General features: G+C 40.0%; 1 protein-coding gene across 4 annotated transcripts in view; it reads right to left on the reverse strand.

Moving 5' to 3' along the window:
* Positions 1-21,060, reverse strand: part of Stk33 (serine/threonine kinase 33) — a 182,879-nt gene that overhangs the window by 23,488 nt on the left and 138,331 nt on the right. For 3 of the 4 annotated variants that reach the window (XM_045145751.1, XM_045145752.1, XM_045145755.1), the window contains 3 exons: positions 18,346-18,458; positions 17,618-17,703; positions 3,216-3,413 (listed from right to left, as the gene is read on the reverse strand). In XM_045145751.1, coding sequence (XP_045001686.1) covers positions 3,216-3,413; positions 17,618-17,703; positions 18,346-18,458 — 397 coding nt within the window. The remainder of the gene's footprint in view (positions 1-3,215; positions 3,414-17,617; positions 17,704-18,345; positions 18,459-21,060) is intronic. The other variant, XM_045145756.1, reaches the window with a different exon arrangement.

The raw sequence follows: 21,060 nt of genomic DNA on the forward strand, positions 1-21,060 counted from the left end.
TAAGAATAACAAAATAATGTAATAATATTTTGTGGGTAATACATAAACCAATTTTAAATTCTGTAGCCTGATAAAGTATGAAATGTTAATGTGAACACATGGGTCAAATCTGGCATGCCAACTATTTTGTTTTAAAAAAAATTTAGTTGGAATACAGTCCTGCTCAGTGGTTTGCTGTCTATGGCATTTTTCATGCTATACTACTGGAGTGGAATAGACAGACGTGACAGAGGCCAACATGGCCCTCAAAGCCTAAGTGTTTATAACAGGCTGAGCAGTCACCATGTGAGACAGCTGGATTATCAGATTAGGCATGCTCAATCCGTGTTTGCTCTCTCACAGAAAAGTCAGCAGAGTCCAACTCTACAGAACTGATCTTAAACACTAGGACATGCCAAATCTCTATAGTTTACTGGGAAAAATAGAACTTTACTAACTACAAAATGCATGTGGAAGGTCCTTTGTTACAAACAATAACAAAAAATGATTGAACAGAAAAGGAAATGTTCCAGGACTGGGGAAATGCCTTGATGTTTAAGGCATTTGCCTGTGAAGCCAAAGGACCCTGGTTGAATTCCCTAGGATCCATGTGAGCCAGACACACAAGGTGGCCCATGCATCTGGAGTTGGTTTGCAGGGGCTAAAGGCCCTGGTGTGCCCATTTTCTCTTTCTCTTTGTCTGCCTCTACTTCTCTTTCTCTCTCTCTCTCTCAAATAAATAAACAACATATATTTAAAAGGAAAAGCAAATATTCCAATGGCAGAGCGTGTGGTATATGGTCTGGAGATGTGAAATGACGGTATGAGTCCACCCTACAGTCTGAGTCATGAAATGAAGGCAAGAGTGTACCCTACAGTCTGAAGACATGAAATGAAGGCATGAGTGTACTATACCCTACAGTCTGAGACATGTTATGATGAATGAGTGTAACCTACAGACTGACACATGAAATGAAGGCATGAGGGCACCCTACACTCTGAGACACGAAATGAAGGCTGAGTGTACCCTAGAGTCTAAGACATGAAAGGAAGGCTGAGTGTACCCTAGAGTCTGAGACATGAAAGGAAGGCTGAGTGTACCCTACAGTCTGAAACAACAAATGAAGGCAGGAGTGTACCCTAAACTCTGAGACATGAAATGAAGGCATGAGTCAACCCTAAACTCTAAGACATGAAATGAAGGCTGAGTGTACCCTACAGTCTGAGAGATGAAATGAAAGCACGAGTGTACCCTACAGTCTGAGACATGAATTGAAGGCATGAATGTACCCTTCAGTCTAAGACATGAATTGAAGCCATGAGAGTACCCTACAGTCCGAGACATGAATTGAAGACTTAGAGTACCCTACAGTCTGAGGCATGAAATGAAGACTTAGTGTACCCTACAGTCTGAGGCATGAAATGAAGACTTAGTGTACCCTACAGTCCGAGGCATGAAATGAAGACTTAGTGTACCCTACAGTCCGAGGCATGAAATGAAGACTTAGTGTACCCTACAGTCCGAGGCATGAATTGAAGACTTAGAGTACCCTACAGTCCGAGGCATGAAATGAAGACTTAGTGTACCCTACAGTCCGAGGCATGAAATGAAGACTTAGTGTACCCTACAGTCCGAGGCATGAAATGAAGACTTAGTGTACCCTACAGTCCGAGGCATGAAATGAAGACTTAGTGTACCCTACAGTCCGAGGCATGAAATGAAGACTTAGTGTACCCTACAGTCCGAGGCATGAAATGAAGACTTAGTGTACCCTACAGTCCGAGGCATGAAATGAAGACTTAGTGTACCCTACAGTCCGAGGCATGAAATGAAGACTTAGTGTACCCTACAGTCCGAGGCATGAAATGAAGACTTAGTGTACCCTACAGTCCGAGGCATGAAATGAAGACTTAGTGTACCCTACAGTCCGAGGCATGAAATGAAGACTTAGTGTACCCTACAGTCCGAGGCATGAAATGAAGACTTAGAGTACCCTACAGTCCGAGGCATGAAATGAAGACTTAGTGTACCCTACAGTCCGAGGCATGAAATGAAGACTTAGAGTACCCTACAGTCCGAGGCATGAAATGAAGACTTAGTGTACCCTACAGTCCGAGGCATGAAATGAAGACTTAGTGTACCCTACAGTCCGAGGCATGAAATGAAGACTTAGTGTACCCTACAGTCCGAGGCATGAAATGAAGACTTAGTGTACCCTACAGTCCGAGGCATGAAATGAAGACTTAGAGTACCCTACAGTCCGAGGCATGAAATGAAGACTTAGTGTACCCTACAGTCCGAGGCATGAAATGAAGACTTAGTGTACCCTACAGTCCGAGGCATGAAATGAAGACTTAGTGTACCCTACAGTCCGAGGCATGAAATGAAGACTTAGTGTACCCTACAGTCCGAGGCATGAAATGAAGACTTAGAGTACCCTACAGTCCGAGGCATGAAATGAAGACTTAGTGTACCCTACAGTCCGAGGCATGAAATGAAGACTTAGTGTACCCTACAGTCCGAGGCATGAAATGAAGACTTAGTGTACCCTACAGTCCGAGGCATGAAATGAAGACTTAGTGTACCCTACAGTCCGAGACATGAATTGAAGACTTAGAGTACCCTACAGTCCGAGACATGAAATGAAGACTTAGTGTACCCTACAGTCTGAGACATGAAATGAAGACTTAGAGTACCCTACAGTCTGAGACATGAAATGAAGACTTAGTGTACCCTACAGTCTGAGGCATGAAATGAAGACTTAGTGTACCCTACAGTCTGAGGCATGAAATGAAGACTTAGTGTGCCCTACAGTCTGAGGCATGAAATGAAGACTTAGAGTACCCTACAGTCTGAGGCATGAAATGAAGACTTAGTGTGCCATACAGTCTGAGGCATGAAATGAAGACTTAGAGTACCCTACAGTCCGAGGCATGAAATGAAGACTTAGTGTACCCTACAGTCCGAGGCATGAAATGAAGACTTAGAGTACCCTACAGTCTGAGACATGAAATGAAGACTTAGAGTACCCTACAGTCTGAGGCATGAAATGAAGACTTAGTGTACCCTACAGTCTGAGACATGAAATGAAGTGAGTGTACCCTACAGTCTGAGAGTGAAACGAAGGCTGAGTGTACTTACTACATAGTCTGCATACATGAAAGAAAGGCGTACGCGTACCTGTATGTCTAGAGACATGAAGGACTGTTTTTCATATTTTTTTCTTCATTCCTACCTGTTTTTCTTCCTTTTTATCTGCAGTGTTACTGGTATTGGGGACATTTCCCCTGTATTGTTTACTTTTCTGCTTTTCTTGATTGGACCTGTTAGTCTTTGCATCTGTCTTGTTTTCCTCGTCACTTCCTGGGTTATTTTTCCATTCTTTCATCATTTCTAATACATTGGTTTGTCTCATTGAAGGAACTGTATTGCCCTGGTAACAAAAAAATCAGTGTGTTATAAACAGTTTAGATAACTCATGTCTCTTACTTAATATATTCTCCCTTAATTCAAAGATAGTCATATGGAAAATTATAATGCAAAATCAACAGCAAAACTTATGATGCCAATTAGAGCAGAAGTTACAATACAGCAACTTCCTGGAATGTACAGACCCCTTTCAACTTCTCTTAGAAGCCCAGTAAGACACTGCCCAAAAGCTAGAGTCCAACATTGACAGTACATTTATTTTTTTTATTTATTTATTTTTTTTTTTTTTGGTTTTTTTGAGGTAGGGTCTCACTCTAGCCCAGGCTGACCTGGAATTCACTAAGGAGTCTCAGGGGACCTCGAACTCAAGGCGATCCTCCTACCTCTGCCTCCCAAGTGCTGGGATTAAAGGCATGCGCCACCACGCCCGGCTTTGACAGTACATTTATGCAACACTAACATGGCCAGGCAAAACATTAAATTCAGTTAATTAGTTAAACCTTTTGTCCATGAATATACTTAATTTGAATGCTCTTCTTGGAATATTTAGATATAATGTGGTTACTTGACTCATCATACACTATAACACACTCAAATTGACCATTTTACTATGCTTTCCCAAATACAATAGCCCATTTAATGTATCAAGAAACACACAAGAGGGCTGGAGAGATTGCTTAGTGGTTAAGCGCTTGCCTGTGAAGCCTAAGGACCCTGGTTCGAGGCTTGATTCCCCAGGACCCATATTAGCCAGATGCACAAGGGGACGCACACATCTGGAGTTCGCTTCCAGTGGCTTCAGGCCCTCGCGTGCCCATTTTCTCTCTTTCTCTCTCTGCCTCTTTCTTTCTCTGCCACTCTCAAATAAATAAATAAAAATAAACAAAAGAATTTTTTTAAAAAAAGAAACACACGAGAGCTGGCAAGATTGCCTGAGAGACTGTTCAAGTTCAAGGTCCAGGACCACATCAACAATTGGCTGTGGCCACCATCTGTAACCTCAATCCTGCAGAGAAGAGAAGCTGAAGAATCACCAGGGATCACCACAGTTATCCAGCAAACTCTGCGACCAGAGAGAGACTCTGGCTTATGCAAGGACAAGCAGAAGAGTGACAGAGGGAGGCAGCTGATGGCCCCTTCCAGCCACTACAAGCAAGCCCAGCCAACTGCAGATGAGCGCGTGGGTATATACTCATGCATACACTATACAACGTTATATTACATGCACACACGTGTGTCCACATGTGTGCACACACACATGAAATATATGAATGCAGGGTTAAATGGCTTCGGCTTGACTTGGAAATATACTTAGAGAAAATTTGGGCAAGAAATTAGGATCCCACATAGGTCAACTCTAGAGCTTCAGGTGTAGACACAGCTATGCAGCAGTTCTGAATTAAGCTTCATATGTAGGTGGACTGAGGTGCTAGGCATCAGTGACACACAAAACTATGAGACAGGACCCTCTGACAGCAGCCATCTGAACACACTGGTGAGGATCTATTTAGTTTAATATAGTCACGCTAAAAATAGATCAACACTAAGTAAGGAAAGGAAACAGCAAGTCAAGATCATGTGAGTCACTGGTTCTTCTATTTCACCATGTTTCAGAAGGCCAGTGTGCTTACTGTCTCCATTCGAACTGAGGACACCACCTACTGGTTACACCTCCTCCCTTCACAACGCTTTTGCCGTTCTTTACTGTCAGCCATATCCTATATTTCCTTCTGTGCAATTTAAGAGTCACCTCTGTCAGGTATCCTAGAACTGGAAGCACATATTGGGGCAGGGACAGTAGCTGGAGAGGGTCAAAGTCATCCAAAATACTGGATCTGCTCACTCATCCAAAATGCTGGATCGCTCACTCATCCGAATGAGCTCTCTCTCCAGGGCCTCTTGATCCCTAATGAGCCACCTCTCCTCTACCGCCTCTGCGGCGACCTCTTAACTGCACCCTACCCTCCACCACACCTGTCTTAAATGCAAGTACCCTGGCTGAAGGACTGCGAGTACAAACATCTTGGCTTCAACTTGAGGCTTTCACTAGCAACCGGACAATCTGACCTAGCTGTCTGTAATCCTGGTCCTCAATGGCTCAACCCTCAGCTTTCTCTTTGATCACTGAAGGACTCATTAGTGTGGTTCACAATTCACCTTTGTGTCCTTCTAGGTACATGGGAAATTTTGCTTCTCTCCCCTTCTCCAGCATGACTTACTTCGGCCAGTGAAATGCTCCTCTTCTAGGTGGAAACTTTCACCAGCCCTACCTTGGTACTGAGAGAGGCCATGAGCCCCCTAGCCTGGCACCCCAGTGAGGACAGAGCAAATCAGCTCCCCCTCCTCCTCTCCTGCCAGGCAGTTTGCAATGGGAAGACTAAGAGCCAGGGATGTGGAGGCCGCTTGTTGCCACAGAGCCTGCACCTGTCCTGATTTAGACAACAAAGTAACGCTTAAAGTCTACAAGTCACCTCTAGAAAGCTGTAAAAAGAGCGAATGTAGTATAGAGCCACCATGCCCAACAAAATTACAATTACTGCGGAACTCATATGTGATCAGTACAATGTGACAGCCCATTTATTCTGGCAATCTTTGCTTTTCAAAGTCCTGCTATGCATATATTTCAGTTATCATGATTTAATTAATAGCACCATTCCCCCAATAAGCAGAACAGAAATTTCAGTCACCATGGTATATTAACTGTCATTACATAAAGTTCAAACTTGACTGCTACTTCTTTCATCCACAAATCAAACAGATGTGTCATGATCAGTGGCCAATCATGTCACTTCTTTCAAAGTGTAATGGTTACGCTGGCTCTTGGACACTGGGCTTCTGTCGCTCAGTTGACTCACAGACAGCTTAAGTACGCATCAGGTCACCCAGCAATTAGCTAACAAAAAAGTGGAGAGAAACAAATGGTGACGCTAAAGGTGAGATTTAAACCAAATGTAACTGGAGTAACAGCAGCCACCTACAAGACCAGCAACACTGCCCATTTCAAGAATATAGATCTAAAGCCGGGCGTAGTGGTGTATGCCTTTAATCCCAGCACTCGGGAGTCAAAGGTAGGACGATTGCCGTGAGTTCAAGGCCACCCTGAGACTACCTAGTGAATTCCAGGTCAGCCTGGACCAGAGTGAGACCCTACCTCGAAAAACCAAAAAAAAAAAAAAAAAGAATATAGATCTATGCTGGGCGTGGTGGCGCACGCCTTTAAACCCAGCACTTGAGAGGCAGAGGTGGGAGGATCACCGAGAGTTTGAGGCCACCCTGAGACTACATAGTGAATTCCAGGTCAGCCTGGATCAGAGTGAGACCCTACCTCAAAAAACAACAACAACAAAAGAATATAGATCTGCAGGCCAGGGACCTTAACAGAGGCAAACTTGCCAGCAACTGAGGAAAGGAGTGTGCCAAAAAGGATGACGAAACTCTGGAGGAAGTAATGGCTGCAAACAGCCACCATGTCTGAAGAACTTTCAGAGGTGTCTCACGACACAGAAAGCACAAAGAACAATGCTGAAAGCAGATTGAAATGTAGAAAGCTGGAACAAGTTGCCAAGGTATAAAGAAGATCCTCCCCCCACTACTTAGACTAATCTCAGTAAATGTTTTAACCCCCAAGTTCAATTCTTAGTATTTCTAAGATTCTAAAATATAGTATATTAAGTGAACACTGGTTTATTTTGATTCATCTTCAGAATATTTATAACCAACGGACAGGGTCTTGTGTTTTCATAAGGATCCTTGGGCAAAGACTCTTCCCAATAATCAGGATTTTATCTGTGTTTTCACTCTTCCCTTCCTGCTTCCTCATGTAAAACAAGGGCTGTCTACATTGCCTTAAATATGTGCTTCTAGCAGTCTTTAAGGCGCTGGGTCACTGCACACATGCCCAGGAGCTTGGGGCTAGCACTTTATGGCTACAGTATCTTTGTACTTACAGATATTGCTCTGTATCTCATTCCAGAGGGATTATGAAGATGAGCAAAGGATCTAAGACAAGAGCATCACCACCACACTCTACTACGCAGAAATGTTAGTTCTGCCTCCTGTACTTGTGATATGAAGGTTCTGTGCGATGATAACCAGGCTTCCCTTACTGTCTAAAGTCCATTAACACACTACCCACTTCCTGCTTTCTAGCAGTCTAAGGAGAAATTGCATCAGGTATTTGAACTAACCAATATATAAATGGCCAAATCTGTGTCATCATGAGCCTTCCAGTATAAGAGAAATTATAAGGGAACCAAGCAAGCACACAAAACCCAGGTTGCATTGACAGGACTTACACCTCCGTGTCGAGTGCCAACCTCTGAGCTCCCATCAGGGCTGAATCGACATCAGATACTGAACTTCTCACCATGATGCAGCAAATGGGAAGAAGGCAGCAGTGACAGCCCGGAGGCTTCCATAGAGGAGACTGGGCTTTGGGGCCAAAGCATTCCCACTTGTCTAACCAGCAAATAGTGAAGACTATTAATTTTATTTTGAAAAATTAGAAGGGGGAAACTCATGGAAAAGCTTTAGTCAAAGAGTAGGATTTAGGTTTAGTTCCCTAGTAGACAGGCCCACCGATGGAGATGTTAACATAATTCCTCATCCAACACCATCTGACATCTAAAGAAAGTGTCTATCAGTGTTTTGTAAATAATACATGACTAGTAAGTATTTTAAAATGAATTATACATATGAGCTAGAGCAAAACAATATTAAGAAAACTGGCAAACTAAAGAATACTCAGGATCTTTGCTTATAGCCGTTTTCTGTTTTTGTAAACAACTAGAACACTTCCTTTGGTGATGTTTTTATTGATAATTTTTTCAACAAAAAGTACTTTATCAAAACATATAGAGATGCTCATTTTCAAAAAATTTATAAAACACACTCCAAACAATGAGGTATCAATTGTTATCTAATTAAATTGAAATCTGATAATGCCCTGTGTTTGGGAGGGTATAAGGAAACAAACAGAATCATTTGTTAGCTTCTGTGGAAGGGTAAATTAGTAACCAATCAAAAGGCTTAATGCATGGTCTCTCTGACCAGCAATTCCACTGTTTGGAATCCATCCTACAGATAATGCTAACACATTATACAAAATGTATTTATAAGAAAATCTGTTACACCACTGATCATAATAGGAGAGATCTGAAACAATTCATATCTTCTATACTCATAAGAGACCATTTACAAAATAATGGTGTCTTCACAGTTCAAAATATTGCACTTTTAAAGAAACAAGGAAACATCCCCTATATATATTAGGCACCGTTTAATATGTATATGAATATGGACTATATATGTATATATTAGGAACCATTTACACAGTAAGAATCTATGTTTGTAAAGTGCATACAGAAGCCTGTCCAGAATGTTTGAAAGCACCCAGAAGATGCTTCAGGAATGGGAAGAAAGTTCTTGTTCCTGTTTTACATACCATTTAAATCACTTAGCATGGGTAATCTCAACTGCTACTGTTACATGACAAATAGCAATAGGATCTGTAGCAGGACAAAGTGGGATGCAGCCTTTAGATGCCCACAAAGGACTGAATGAGCAAACACCCCAATGGGCCACAGCCAGCAGAGGAGGCTGCAAATCAAGGTAACAGCAGTCACTATGGAAAGAAATTCTGTACTACTTGAAGTGTTTCCAAAGGACACGCCAGCGATCTCTTTTTGCAAGTAGCAATACTGTGAGTGGGAGAGGCTGGTTGACATTTCTAGTCTTCAGGAGAAAAGAGTTTGAGAAATTAATTCACTGTGTTTCAGAGGTGCATCTCTAACTTCAGCGAAGGATTCCTAGTCAGAGGCATAAATGAGCTCCTAAACTCCCTCTATTCCTAACCATTTGTCACACCAGGCACCCAGGCACCCAGGCACCTGGCTATACAGGGACATGCGTGCTAAGATTGTTTCGGGATAAGTGTCAACATCCTCAGTTTCTCTCACCTGCTTGAGCAGGATTGGAAGTAATCCTCTCCACATCTTTTTCTTTACGTCAGCCTCCTCTACTTCACAAGGAAAACAAAAGGCCTAGCTCTCTTGTCCTGAGTCTCATCTAAAATATTTTTTAAAGTCTCTGGAGCACTAGGGACAATTCAAAATTCTTGTGTCAGTGCAAAAGAAGATGAACCCAATGGTTTGGTAGAAAATCTCTTATAACTCAGATGCTTTATGTCTTTGCTTCAAACAAAAATGAAGAAAGATTAATTAAATTTTCAAATGGTGGCACATTAGAAATCATTTTTATGATTTATTTAATCATAGGACTTTAAGTACCTTCTCCTGGACTTCAGGTGCACTGCAAATAGATTGCAGTCCTTATTGCCTCAGAACATATTTGGTCATTAATCCATTCAAAGGCTTATTTTCATTTATTGATTCATATATGCGTGTAATATATATATATATATATATATATATATATATATATATATATATACACACACATGAATGATACATTTCCCTAATAGAATTGCACATCTAGAAAACAGGTATCAACTTGTATCCATGAACCTGGCTTTTCTCTACCCTGTCTTCCTGGGGGAATCTACTCTCAGATCTTATAGTTATCATTCCCTTGATTTTTTATTTATATCTTAATCATATCTATATGTATTTTTTTAAATAATTTTTTAAAATTTTTATTTATTTATTTATTTGAGAGCGACAGACACAGACAGAAAGACAGATAGAGGGAGAGACAGAATGGGCACTCCAGGGCTTCCAGCCTCTGCAAACGAACTCCAGACACGTGCGCCCCCTTGTGCATCTGGCTAACGTGGGACCTGGGGAACCGAGCCTCAAACCGGGGTCCTTAGGCTTCACAGGCAAGCGCTTAATCACTAAGCCATCTCTCCAGCCCTCTATAAGTATTTTTAAAGGAATATTTAATTAGGTGGTTTAATTTGACAAAATGAGTATCAGGACTTGGGACTTTTTTTGTTTTTCATTCAAAATTACATTGCTGAGGCTACTGGAAATCATGTTGAAGGGGGAATAATGAACTTTGATTGCTACATTAAAATACACACAAAAATTAACTCATGATGTGACGACAGTCCTATATGTGAGAACTGAAAATAGATAAACCTCTGTAGGAAACCTTAAGGTGGGTAAAGAATTACTGGGCAGGACTCAAAGACCATTAATCATAGAAGAAAATAAGTAAATGAGATTTTATTAAAGTTATAAGTGTTCACCAAAGACATCACTAAGAAATGGAAAAGTCATATAGTAGACTGGGGGAGAGTTTACATAAATGTGTGTGTATGTGTGTGTGTGTATATATATATGTAACTGACAAAAGGCTCACTTCCAGAACATAAAAAGAACTTGTATGAATCAATAAGAAAAGATTTTTCATACAAAAGTGAGGGAAAAGTTGAAACAGGCATCTCACAAAAAAGTACATCTAAAAGGCCAATAAGCATATGTACAGTAAAAGGTACAACAGGCCTGTAATCCCAGCACTTGGGATCGTGGGGGCAGGAGGACCAAGAATTCAAAGCCAGTCTCAGGAGGTACAGAGCAAGTTTGAGGCCAGACTGGGCTACTGAGACTCTTGTCTCAAAAAAATTAAAGGTGACCATCCTCATTTATCATTCAGGAAGTACAAAGCAAAACCACAGTGAGTCTTGCTGTCATTGCCTTTAACTTAATTATGAATTAGCAGACAATGTAATTGATGTTTAATTTGTGGAGGTTTGCTTGCTTCATGGCTCAGTGCATGATCAATTTGGTAACTTCCACAATGTTCTTAAGAAAATGTATATTCTTGGGCTGGAGAGATGGCTTAATAGTTAAACTGGCACTTGCCTGTGAAACCTAAGATTATTACCCAGGTTTAACTCCCCAGAACCCACATAAGCCAAACACACATGGTGATGCATGCAACAAGGTTGCACACGCCCACAAGAGGGCGCATGTGTCTAGAGTTCGACTTTAGTACCTAAGGGCCCTGGAGCACCAAGTCATTCTCTCTCTCAAAAAATAAATAATAATTAAAAAATACTTTAAAAAGACAAACCATTTTTATTTTTTAAAGATATTTTATTTATTTATTTATTTATTTGAGAGAGAAAGAGGCAGAGAGAGAGAAAAAAATGGACATGCCAGGGCCTCCAGACACATGTGCCTCCTTGTAGATCTGGCTTATGTGGGTCCTGGAGAATCAAATTGGGATCCTTTGGCTTTGCAGGCAAACTCCATAACTGCTAAGCCATCTCTCCAGCCTGAAAAACCATTTTTAAATATATATTCTTTTTTATTTGTTTTCATGGTAGGGTCTTACTGAAATTCACTATGTAGTCTCAGGCTGGCCTTGAACTCACAGTGATCCTCCTATCTTTGCCTCCAAAGGGCTGGGATTAAGGGGGTGCACCACTGCACCTGGCTGAAAATGTATATTCTTTAATTGCTAGGTATACAAAGGGAACATATCTACTAGGATGAGCTTGTCTATATCCACTATAGTGGTAACTACTAATTCTTCAGGTAACCTTGCAAATTTTATATACACATTTTGAGATATTTTATTGGTTACATACATGTATAAAGTCATTATATGTTTTTAAAGCTGAGCTTTTCTCACATTATCTTTCAACGATGATTTGTTTGTGTTAAGCTATGTTTAATTTTAACTCAGTGCTACTGGCTGTCTTTGATTACATGTCCCTGAGCTGTCCATTTCCAGCCTTTATCTTTCAATATGTTCATTCTGTGCTTCAAATGTGCTTTATTTATTTATTTTACTTTAGAGAGAGCAAGAGAAAGAGAGAGAGAGAAAACTGGTGTGCCAGAGCCTCAGCCACTGAAATCGAACTCTAGACACTGTGTGCCTAGTGGGCATGTGTGACCGTGCACTTGCCTCATCTGGCTAAAGTGGGATCTGGAGAGTAGAACATGGGTCCTTAGACTTTGCACCACGAAGCCATCTCTCCGGCCCCTCAAATATGCTTCTTAAAAACAGCTAGATATATATGACAATGTATCCTGAAACAGGCATTTATTTGTAACTATTTCTATTGGGAGGACACGTTTCTACATTTGTGTTTTTCTTAATCTATATACTCTTCAATACACTCTCATCCATATTCATCTCCCTTCCTGGCTGTGTCCTCAGATTCTAACTCTTATTTATTTTGAATATATTTTTTTCTTCTGCTTTGGTCTTATTTTTTGTTTGCTCACAACACTCACAAACCCTACCCTGAGGTACAGAAAGGCTCCTGCTGCACCTGGCTCTTTTCAGCATCTCCTGGATTTGTTTGTCCTCCTGGTTAAGTGCCTCCATCAAGTGTCTGAAGTGTAGGACTCTATGGCAAACACTCTGAGGTTCTATATATTAGAATTTTTTTTATCATTCCTTTTCATGTGAATGATAATTTGTACAGGTATAAAATTTAGGTTTAAAGTTCATTTTACTCTGCTATCATTAAAATATTATCCCAGTTATTCTTGCATCTGGTACTACTGCTGAAAAGTAGAATATCATGTGATTTTTCTCCTTTGTATGATTTGCTTGTGTTTTTGTTTTAAATCCTTTACTAGGCTGTAACCTTGGTTATGGGCAGGGATCAGGCAGACTGATCCTATGTCCTCAACACACAGAAGTTATTCAATAAATATCTGTTACATTTCTGGATAAATATTAATAATTGAATAAATTGTGTGTTTGCTTATGAGCATCTTAATTTTTATTAAAGGATTAGTTAAGTCAGGAGATAACTGAATAATCATATAGACATATACAAGAAAATTCAGTATTTAAGAGTAACTATAAAAATCATGGCAGCAATTTTAATATGTTTAGGAAGAAAACATACAGAAACAAAAAGTAATACCTCATGATCAGCTAGGCATCAAAAATTTTCATCATCTTAGGAAGCTGCATATGTCAAGGCCAAAGTTAAAAAGCTAATGACCAAAACCTGAGTAACAATTTGTTAAAGAACCCTGTTTACACACTAGAAGACTACCTCTGCCTTGGTCACAAATGCTTCTGTATATGGTAATGACAAAGCACAGTGCAGTAACTTGTGGTAAGTTATTTCAGGGGAAGAGTTTGTACCTTTGTACCCAGAGAATGCCGGATGATTAAAGCCAAAAGATCCACATTAAGATCAACATAGACATTTAAATGATTGCTGTCTCATTAAAAAGAAACCACCTTAAAGTCTGATGTATCAACAATTTCTTCATTTCAAAAAGCACCAGTTGTTCTTCGCTAAGGAATGAAGGGAAAACTCTAACCTGGGACTTAAGCCCCCTTTCATTGTCTCTTGTCCACTCCTTTCCCACTCATTTCTTTCCAGTATTTATCTGCCAGTTTGACTGAACTTCTGGACTTTACCATCTGCCTGCCTCTGTACTGTTTATAATTCATCTAGAATTTCCTGCCATTTATTGCCTGCTTCCTTGTGTTGAATGTTTCATATAGATACTTCATTTTCCTTCCTAGATTGCAAGCTCTTTATGTTGGAGACCATAGCTCACATGTACTTAACTATATTTTATTAACAATCACAGGGCCTGACACAATGTAGGCCTATGAAACCTGTTGAAGGAATTACCAGTGTATGTAAAATACCAATACAACTCTAAACTGGGTGCTATCTTTTTATATGCCATAGGAGAAAAAGAATTTTTCTGATTTATACTAGTAGTTTTAAAATGTATGTGGTCAAAATAAATTCCTCAGAAATATATTTTTTAAATATATTTTATATATGTATTTGAGAGAGGGAGAGAATGGGCACATCAAGGCCTTCAGCTACTGCAAACAAACTCCAGATGCATGTGCCCCCTTGTGCATCTGGCTTACATGGGTCCTGGAGAATTGAACTGATATTCTTTGGCTTTGCAGGCAAATGCCTTAACCACAAAGCCAACTCTCCATCCCCAGAAATTTATTTTTTAAATGTAAATTTTTGGTGTTAATCTGTGACCAGGCGATTTGAACCATCAAGAGGCCACTGAAATTATCAAGTAGGAAGCAATCATTTTCTAAACCACTGATAACAGGAAAAAGGAAAAAGCAAGCAAGACAAGGAATAACAGCCACATGTCCATCCAAGGGAGTCATCTGCGAACCCTGCCTTTGCCCAGAGCTGTGGCTTGGCTGTTTTTTTACATCTAACATTTAGCTTTAGAAATTGGGAGGACAATACATGTTTATTTGAAATTCCATTCACTTAAATGTGCACAGAAAACACAGTTCTTTTTGTTAGAATACTTTTCAGATATATGTCATGTCTGAAAATGTACAATACATAGGCTAAACCACAGACACGTTTTCTCCAATAAAGCTCTTTGGAAAGAAAACATCACTAAGTGTTAGGTACAGCTCTGGTTATAAAGCAGTAAGACACTGAGAGCACCATCCTACTTTCTTTTAGATTATTTCAAACAAAGGACACCAGCCAAAGGAAGTTAGATTTCAAGTGCTAAGAAGAAAGAGTTTTGCCTTTCAGAAGTTTGTCAAATGCCAGAATTCTAAATTCCATGCACTGAACTCCTTAGGAGACTCCAATATAGTACATGGTATCTGTCATGTCTATCTGCTTGGCAAGAACTGCATAGAGACAAATGTTATTGAGGATCAAAAATGGAGACTTCTGGAAAAATGACCAAAGCCAGAAATAAAGCTGTACTAATTAGAAAACAAATAATTAAATGGCCCAACCCGAATGCTGGGTGATGCTGAAAAGAGATAAATTTCTAAGGCACACCATCTGCTTTACAATTTTTTATTTTCCTGTACTACAAATCTACTCAGTATATTTTTATGATGATCTAGCTGCTAACTAATTTGCACAATTATTTTAGGCCAGAAATAATTACTGCACAGAATCCTAGGAGTGATCAAAATGGTCCACATAAGAGGGTAGGTAGAATCCATTCTTGAGTGAAGTGGTTTTTTTAGTCTTAAAGAATTTTTTATTCAAATAATTGATTTGAAATTGTCAAAGAAAAAATAGAGAAGTTAAAGGAATGATACCACAATATAGTCATGGTATCTCCACATGTGGGGTTTAGAAGCACACTGCTGGGCCTCTTCTCTGTGTTTGCTTCCCAGCTTATCTCCTTAGCCCAGTGGCTGCACGTGGCACCTACATACTCAGGACTCTCCAGTTTGTATCCCCAGGTCCACTCACAGATATTCATTACCTATGAGAGATCTTGCCTGTCACAGGAATTTCAAACTAATGCCTAACTCCGAATTCGATGCACTATCTCTAGGGGCAAGGGAATCTCTCTTCCAGTTTCCTCACCATAATAAATGGCACCAATGGCCTAGCCAATTGTTGAAGGAAAATCTTATTACTCATACAGTTCATCACCAAATTCTGTGATTTAAACTTTCCTTTTTCCTTTCTTTTGCCCTCCACGTGCTGAGGCTGAAGCACAGGGCCGTTCACACGCTGTGTGGGTGCTCTCCTAGCCCTGTCACTTACACCCCGGAAGACGCCTCATTTGTACTTCTCTTCATTGCAATTGTTATCATCCCATCCAGACCATGAGCACAATTGGCACATCAGCATCTGTCAAATTCCCTACTTTCAAGTCATTGCCATCCACTAAGCAGAATGACCTACTTATTTATTTATTTATTTATTTAATTTGACAGAAAAAGAGAAGGAGAGAAAGAGAATGGACGCACCAGGGCCTCTAGCCACTGCAAACAAACTCCAGACACATGCGCCCCCTTGTGCATCTGGCTAATGTGGGTCCTGGGTAATCAAACCTGGGTCCTTTGGCTTTGCAGGCAAATGCCTTAACCGCTAAGCCATCACTCCAGCCCCAAAGTGAACTTTTAAAAAATATATTTATTTATTTGCAAGCAGAGAGAGAGAGAAAATGTGTATGCCCAGGCCTCTTACCACTGCAAATGAACTCCAGATGCAGGCACCACACTGTGCATCTGGCTTCATGTGGGGAATCAAACCAGGCACACAGGCCTCGCAAGCAGCTCCTTTAGCTGCTGAGCCATCTCCCCAGCCCAGACTGACCTTTTAAGAATATAGTTGTATGATAATTTATATTCAAATGTACCTAACATAATACCTAGCAAACAATGTATTTGTAGACATATTGCTTAATAGAGCTCCCATGTATATCTAGTAATCTCTAGGCTCAGGTCTCAGACTTCTGAGATATTTATAGACTTACTGACTCAACCACTCACCTACAAGGATTATTCAGCAACTGTTTATTGATCTTTACAAAAACTAAGATTAGGCTATCCTGCATATTTTACAGTGCCTTAAAGACTACACAAATTTACTTCCTGCTCATATGTATTAAAACATCTTCAATGGGCAGTCAGAGGTTGGCCTAGTGATTATGCAAGCTGCAAGTGATGGTTTCTGGTGTCCTAAATCATGCTGCTTTGCCAGCCACAGTTAAGAGATTTCACTTTGTTGTTTAGCATGGCTTCTCAAACACCAGACATCACCTCTGCATTACAAGTCACCAGGAAAGGGGAGTGGGTGGGCAGAAGAAATGTGATGCCAGTTCCAAGCAGGAGGAAAGTGTATGCTCTTACACTGACATCTCATTGGTCATCAATGATAATTAACTATGAAGAGTACACAGCAGTGTTTCCAGATACACGTTCCAATCTCATAACCACATAAGAAAAGGAGAAAAAATATTGAGAGGAAGGAGTAGGCTCTTCCAAACCTGCTTCTGTGACAAGGCATTGTCTGGGAGCAGGAACAGAGTCAGTCAACTGAGGAAATCAACATGTAAATAAATATCTATTAAAGCTTTCAACCCAGAGAACAGAGCCTGTTTGGAGACCAAGGTTTTCTGAGGTCCTCAAAGGTAGGACCTGTATTCAAAAGGCTGAAAGAGTTAGAAAAGGTTCCATGACTTTAGATCACTGAACCAACTGGACTGCTTCAATAAGACATTGATGTGATAATAGACATTTCTTAGCTCTGTTCTGCTAGACATGGAATCTTCACTACAAGGAACAAAACGAAGGTCATTTAAGCATCTATAGACACACACGTAAGCAACTGTGATGATACTTGTGACCATACGGAAATGTCCATTTCAAAAATGTGTCAAGACTCAATAATAATTTTTTAACTTGTCAAAAAACAAAATTAACTAGCTCTTTTAATGACTCTACAAAACTACAAGGCCAAACAAAATGAGCAATGTCAGGAAAAGTGTTACAGTAACTCACTGTCAGCCACTGGCTATCTAGTAGCTCCTTAGCTGTGAATCTGTGTGCAGGATCCACCTTTATGAGTTGTCCCAAAACACCTTTTGCTGTAAATAAAGAAAAAAATGAACTTGTAAATCTTATCTCTCCCATTCAGGTACTAACCAGGCCTGACCCTGCTTAGTTTCTGAGATCAGATGAGATCAGGCACATTCAGGGTGGTAAGGCCATAGACAGAAATCTTATTTCTCTTAACCTCAATTAATGTCAGACATTAGCAGGTATGATGGCACACACTTGTAGCCCCAGGTACTCCAGAGGCTAAGAAAGAACAATTGCTTGCATCAACAAGTTTGTGACCAGCCTAGGCAATGGAGCAAGACTCCATCTCAAATGAAAAAAAAGCAAAACAAAGTCACTTTCCTGATTCATTAGGACACAGTCATATTACGCAGCAAAGATGCCCAGTACCATTGAAGCTGAACTGCTTGGAGTCCCTGGCTTACTGGTCTGTGGTGAAAATCAGCTAGATAACAGCAAAATTTCTGTTTAATTTTATTCTATATGTTCTGCTTTTCTAGAAGTTCTAACTATGAACAATCACAGGAAAGGTAGTATTACTATTTCCACAAGCAAATACTGTTGAATTCCAAAGTAAATGTTATGACTAGCTAGAACAGTTTTATTACTGGTCAAAATCTTACATTAATTATGTTTGGCTTAGTAAATAATAACAAATCTATACTCACCAGAATCACTAACAGAATCCCAGATTGGATTTTCAAAATTCAGTTCTCCCTTTCTTATTAATTCAAAGAGTTTTTCTTCTGTGCTTGCCAAAAATGGTGGTTCTCCACATAATCTGAACAAAAGCAAAATTTTTAAGTGTTTTCAAAATAAAGCTATTAAAATTAACTTTCTGCTGGTTTTGGATGTAGTAGTATAGCACAGTTCAGAAAAGAGCAGAAAAGAAGGGTGCTTCTCTGGATGTAAGAATGGAAGCCATAAGGCATTGAAAGAAATAGGAAGAGAACAATGCAAACACTGACACCTATAGACTAGCAACTGGGGAAACACCAAGCTTAAATGGGATTAAAATACATGAAGGCTGGGCTAGAGGGATGGCTCAGCAGTTAAGGCATTTGCCTGCAAAGCCAAAGGACCCAGGTTCAACTCCCCAGGACCCATGTTAGCCAGATGTACAAGAGGGCACATGCGTCTGGAGTTCATTTGCAGTGGCTGAAGGCCCTGGCATGCCCATTCTCTCTCTCTCTCTCCCTCTTTCTCTGCCAAATAAATACATAAATAAAACATTAAAAAATATATACCAGAAGGCTGTGAGGGTAATGAATAATAATCATACCAGCTGATGGGGAGACAGATTGATATGAATAAGGGAAAGACATGGCTAAAGATACAGAATATACACTGGGCTTATGGAAACAAAAGAATTATCTGAGTCTATCAACAGTAATCAGAGTCTAGTGGCAAGTTTTATCCATAGTCTAATACTAAACAAATGTTAGTAATAATAAAAAAACATAATAAAACCCAAAGCTGGGCGTGGTGGCACACACCTTTAATCCCAGCACTTAGGAGGCAGAAGTAGGAGAATCGCCATGAGTTCGAGGCCAGCTTGAGATTACACAGTGAATTCCATGTCACCCTGAGCTAGAGTGAAACCCTACCTTGAACACCACCCCCAAAAAAACACAAGAATAATCCTAATAATTTCTGTAGGCTCTGAGCCAAAGCCAAAAGCCATTACAACTGTCACCAGTCTTTAACAATGGTATTCAAGATGAAGGAGGTCAGGATGAAGACATCAGGTGATGAGCTGACCGTTTCAGTGTGACAAGTGGGTACTGGAACCAACATCACTAAAAGGTGGAGCAGTTTGTGCAGTGAGTGTGACCCATCTGTCCTCCTGTGACACAGGGTCTGTGTTGTTATTAGCATCTTTTAGCAGAGTATGGCAAGTTTATGAAGCTGCCTCAGTTAATCTGATGTAGGCTAAAACTATAATATGCTTCAAAATTGAGTTTAGTTCACCAGATTCCATTCCCAATAAATGTCATTGGCCAACATCATCAACCCCAACATGAAAGAACAACCCTGTAGCAACAGCTAGATGTGCCCAGGGACCTTCACCTAGAAGCTGAAGCTAGGATAGTGAGGAAACAATTCTATGTGCCTACTATTCAATTTGTAGGATATTTGTTCACTTTTTTAGACAAATAAAATGGGGCTGAGAAAACGGCAGCATGATAAAGTTCTTCCCAGGCAAATGTGAATGCTTGAGCTCCGAGCCCCAGAACTCACACAAATCCTGATGCAAGAGCACATGTATCTGCAATCCCAAGGTATCTACAGTGCAGTGGGAGGCAGAGACAGGAGAATCCTCCAAAGCTCATGGGCCACCTAGTCTGCCGCACATATATGGCAGTGAGTACAAAGAGGCCCTCCCTCAAACAAGGTGGACAGTGAGGACCAACACCTGAGGTTGTTGTCTGACCTCCACATTCACACTGGGACATACATGTGCCCCTCCACATATACAGCATGCACACACATCATACAAAGAATAATGGTACAATTACACTATATTTCCCAAATTATAGCTTATTCTTAATAATCTCTAAGTCTTTTAATAGTTACATTTTTACTTGTTTTTTTAGTTATATCTTCCAAGTTCTTTAAAACTCCTAACACAGAATATTTTCTGATCAAGCCAAAATTTAATAGATAGTTTTCATGATGATTTTCCCAGTGAATAAAGTAACTTTCATTCTAATAGTTTAAGAAACTAAGTTGGAACACAGAGCTTTTTTTTTGCCAATAGGTTCTTATCAAGAGAACTGATTGGTAAAAGAAAAATTGACAAAATTGGTATTGGTATTGTCAAAATTCTACATAATTCTTGATATTTTTTCTCTCTCCAGTTCATTCTGATCTTCCTCTCTTTCTTCTTATTGTTCAGTTTTAAAAATGCAATTTTAGAAGCCATAGAAAACAAAATGAAAGGGGCCAGAAAATGGCCTTATGCACAATTACTATCTATTATAACAAGCACAGGCCAACAAAAGCGCAGCTCACTGAGCCCATTTCCAACCAGCAATATACACGGCTGCCAATCTCTTAGCTGCCTCCACATGCAGTTATAGCTTAAGGGCTACATTTAAAAAATTCCACTTTTTCTGTCCTTTGCAATTTTATTTACACAAAATGTATCTAATGGTTGGTCAATCAGCAGCATATGGAATTTTATGACAGCAATATTCTTGCACATCCAGAAAAGGGAAACTAAGACATGAAAAATGCCTCTAACAACCTTCCTATTATTTGCTGTTGCATTCCTAGGAACCAAAACAGCAGAGGAAAGAGACCATAAGGACTATTTATTTATGTTAATTTTACCTTGAGAAATTATGTTATCATTGTCCAATTAAGTAGAAATGAATCCA

Source organism: Jaculus jaculus, chromosome 3, assembly GCF_020740685.1.
Source record: "Jaculus jaculus isolate mJacJac1 chromosome 3, mJacJac1.mat.Y.cur, whole genome shotgun sequence".
Taxonomy (NCBI): Eukaryota; Metazoa; Chordata; class Mammalia; order Rodentia; family Dipodidae; genus Jaculus; species Jaculus jaculus.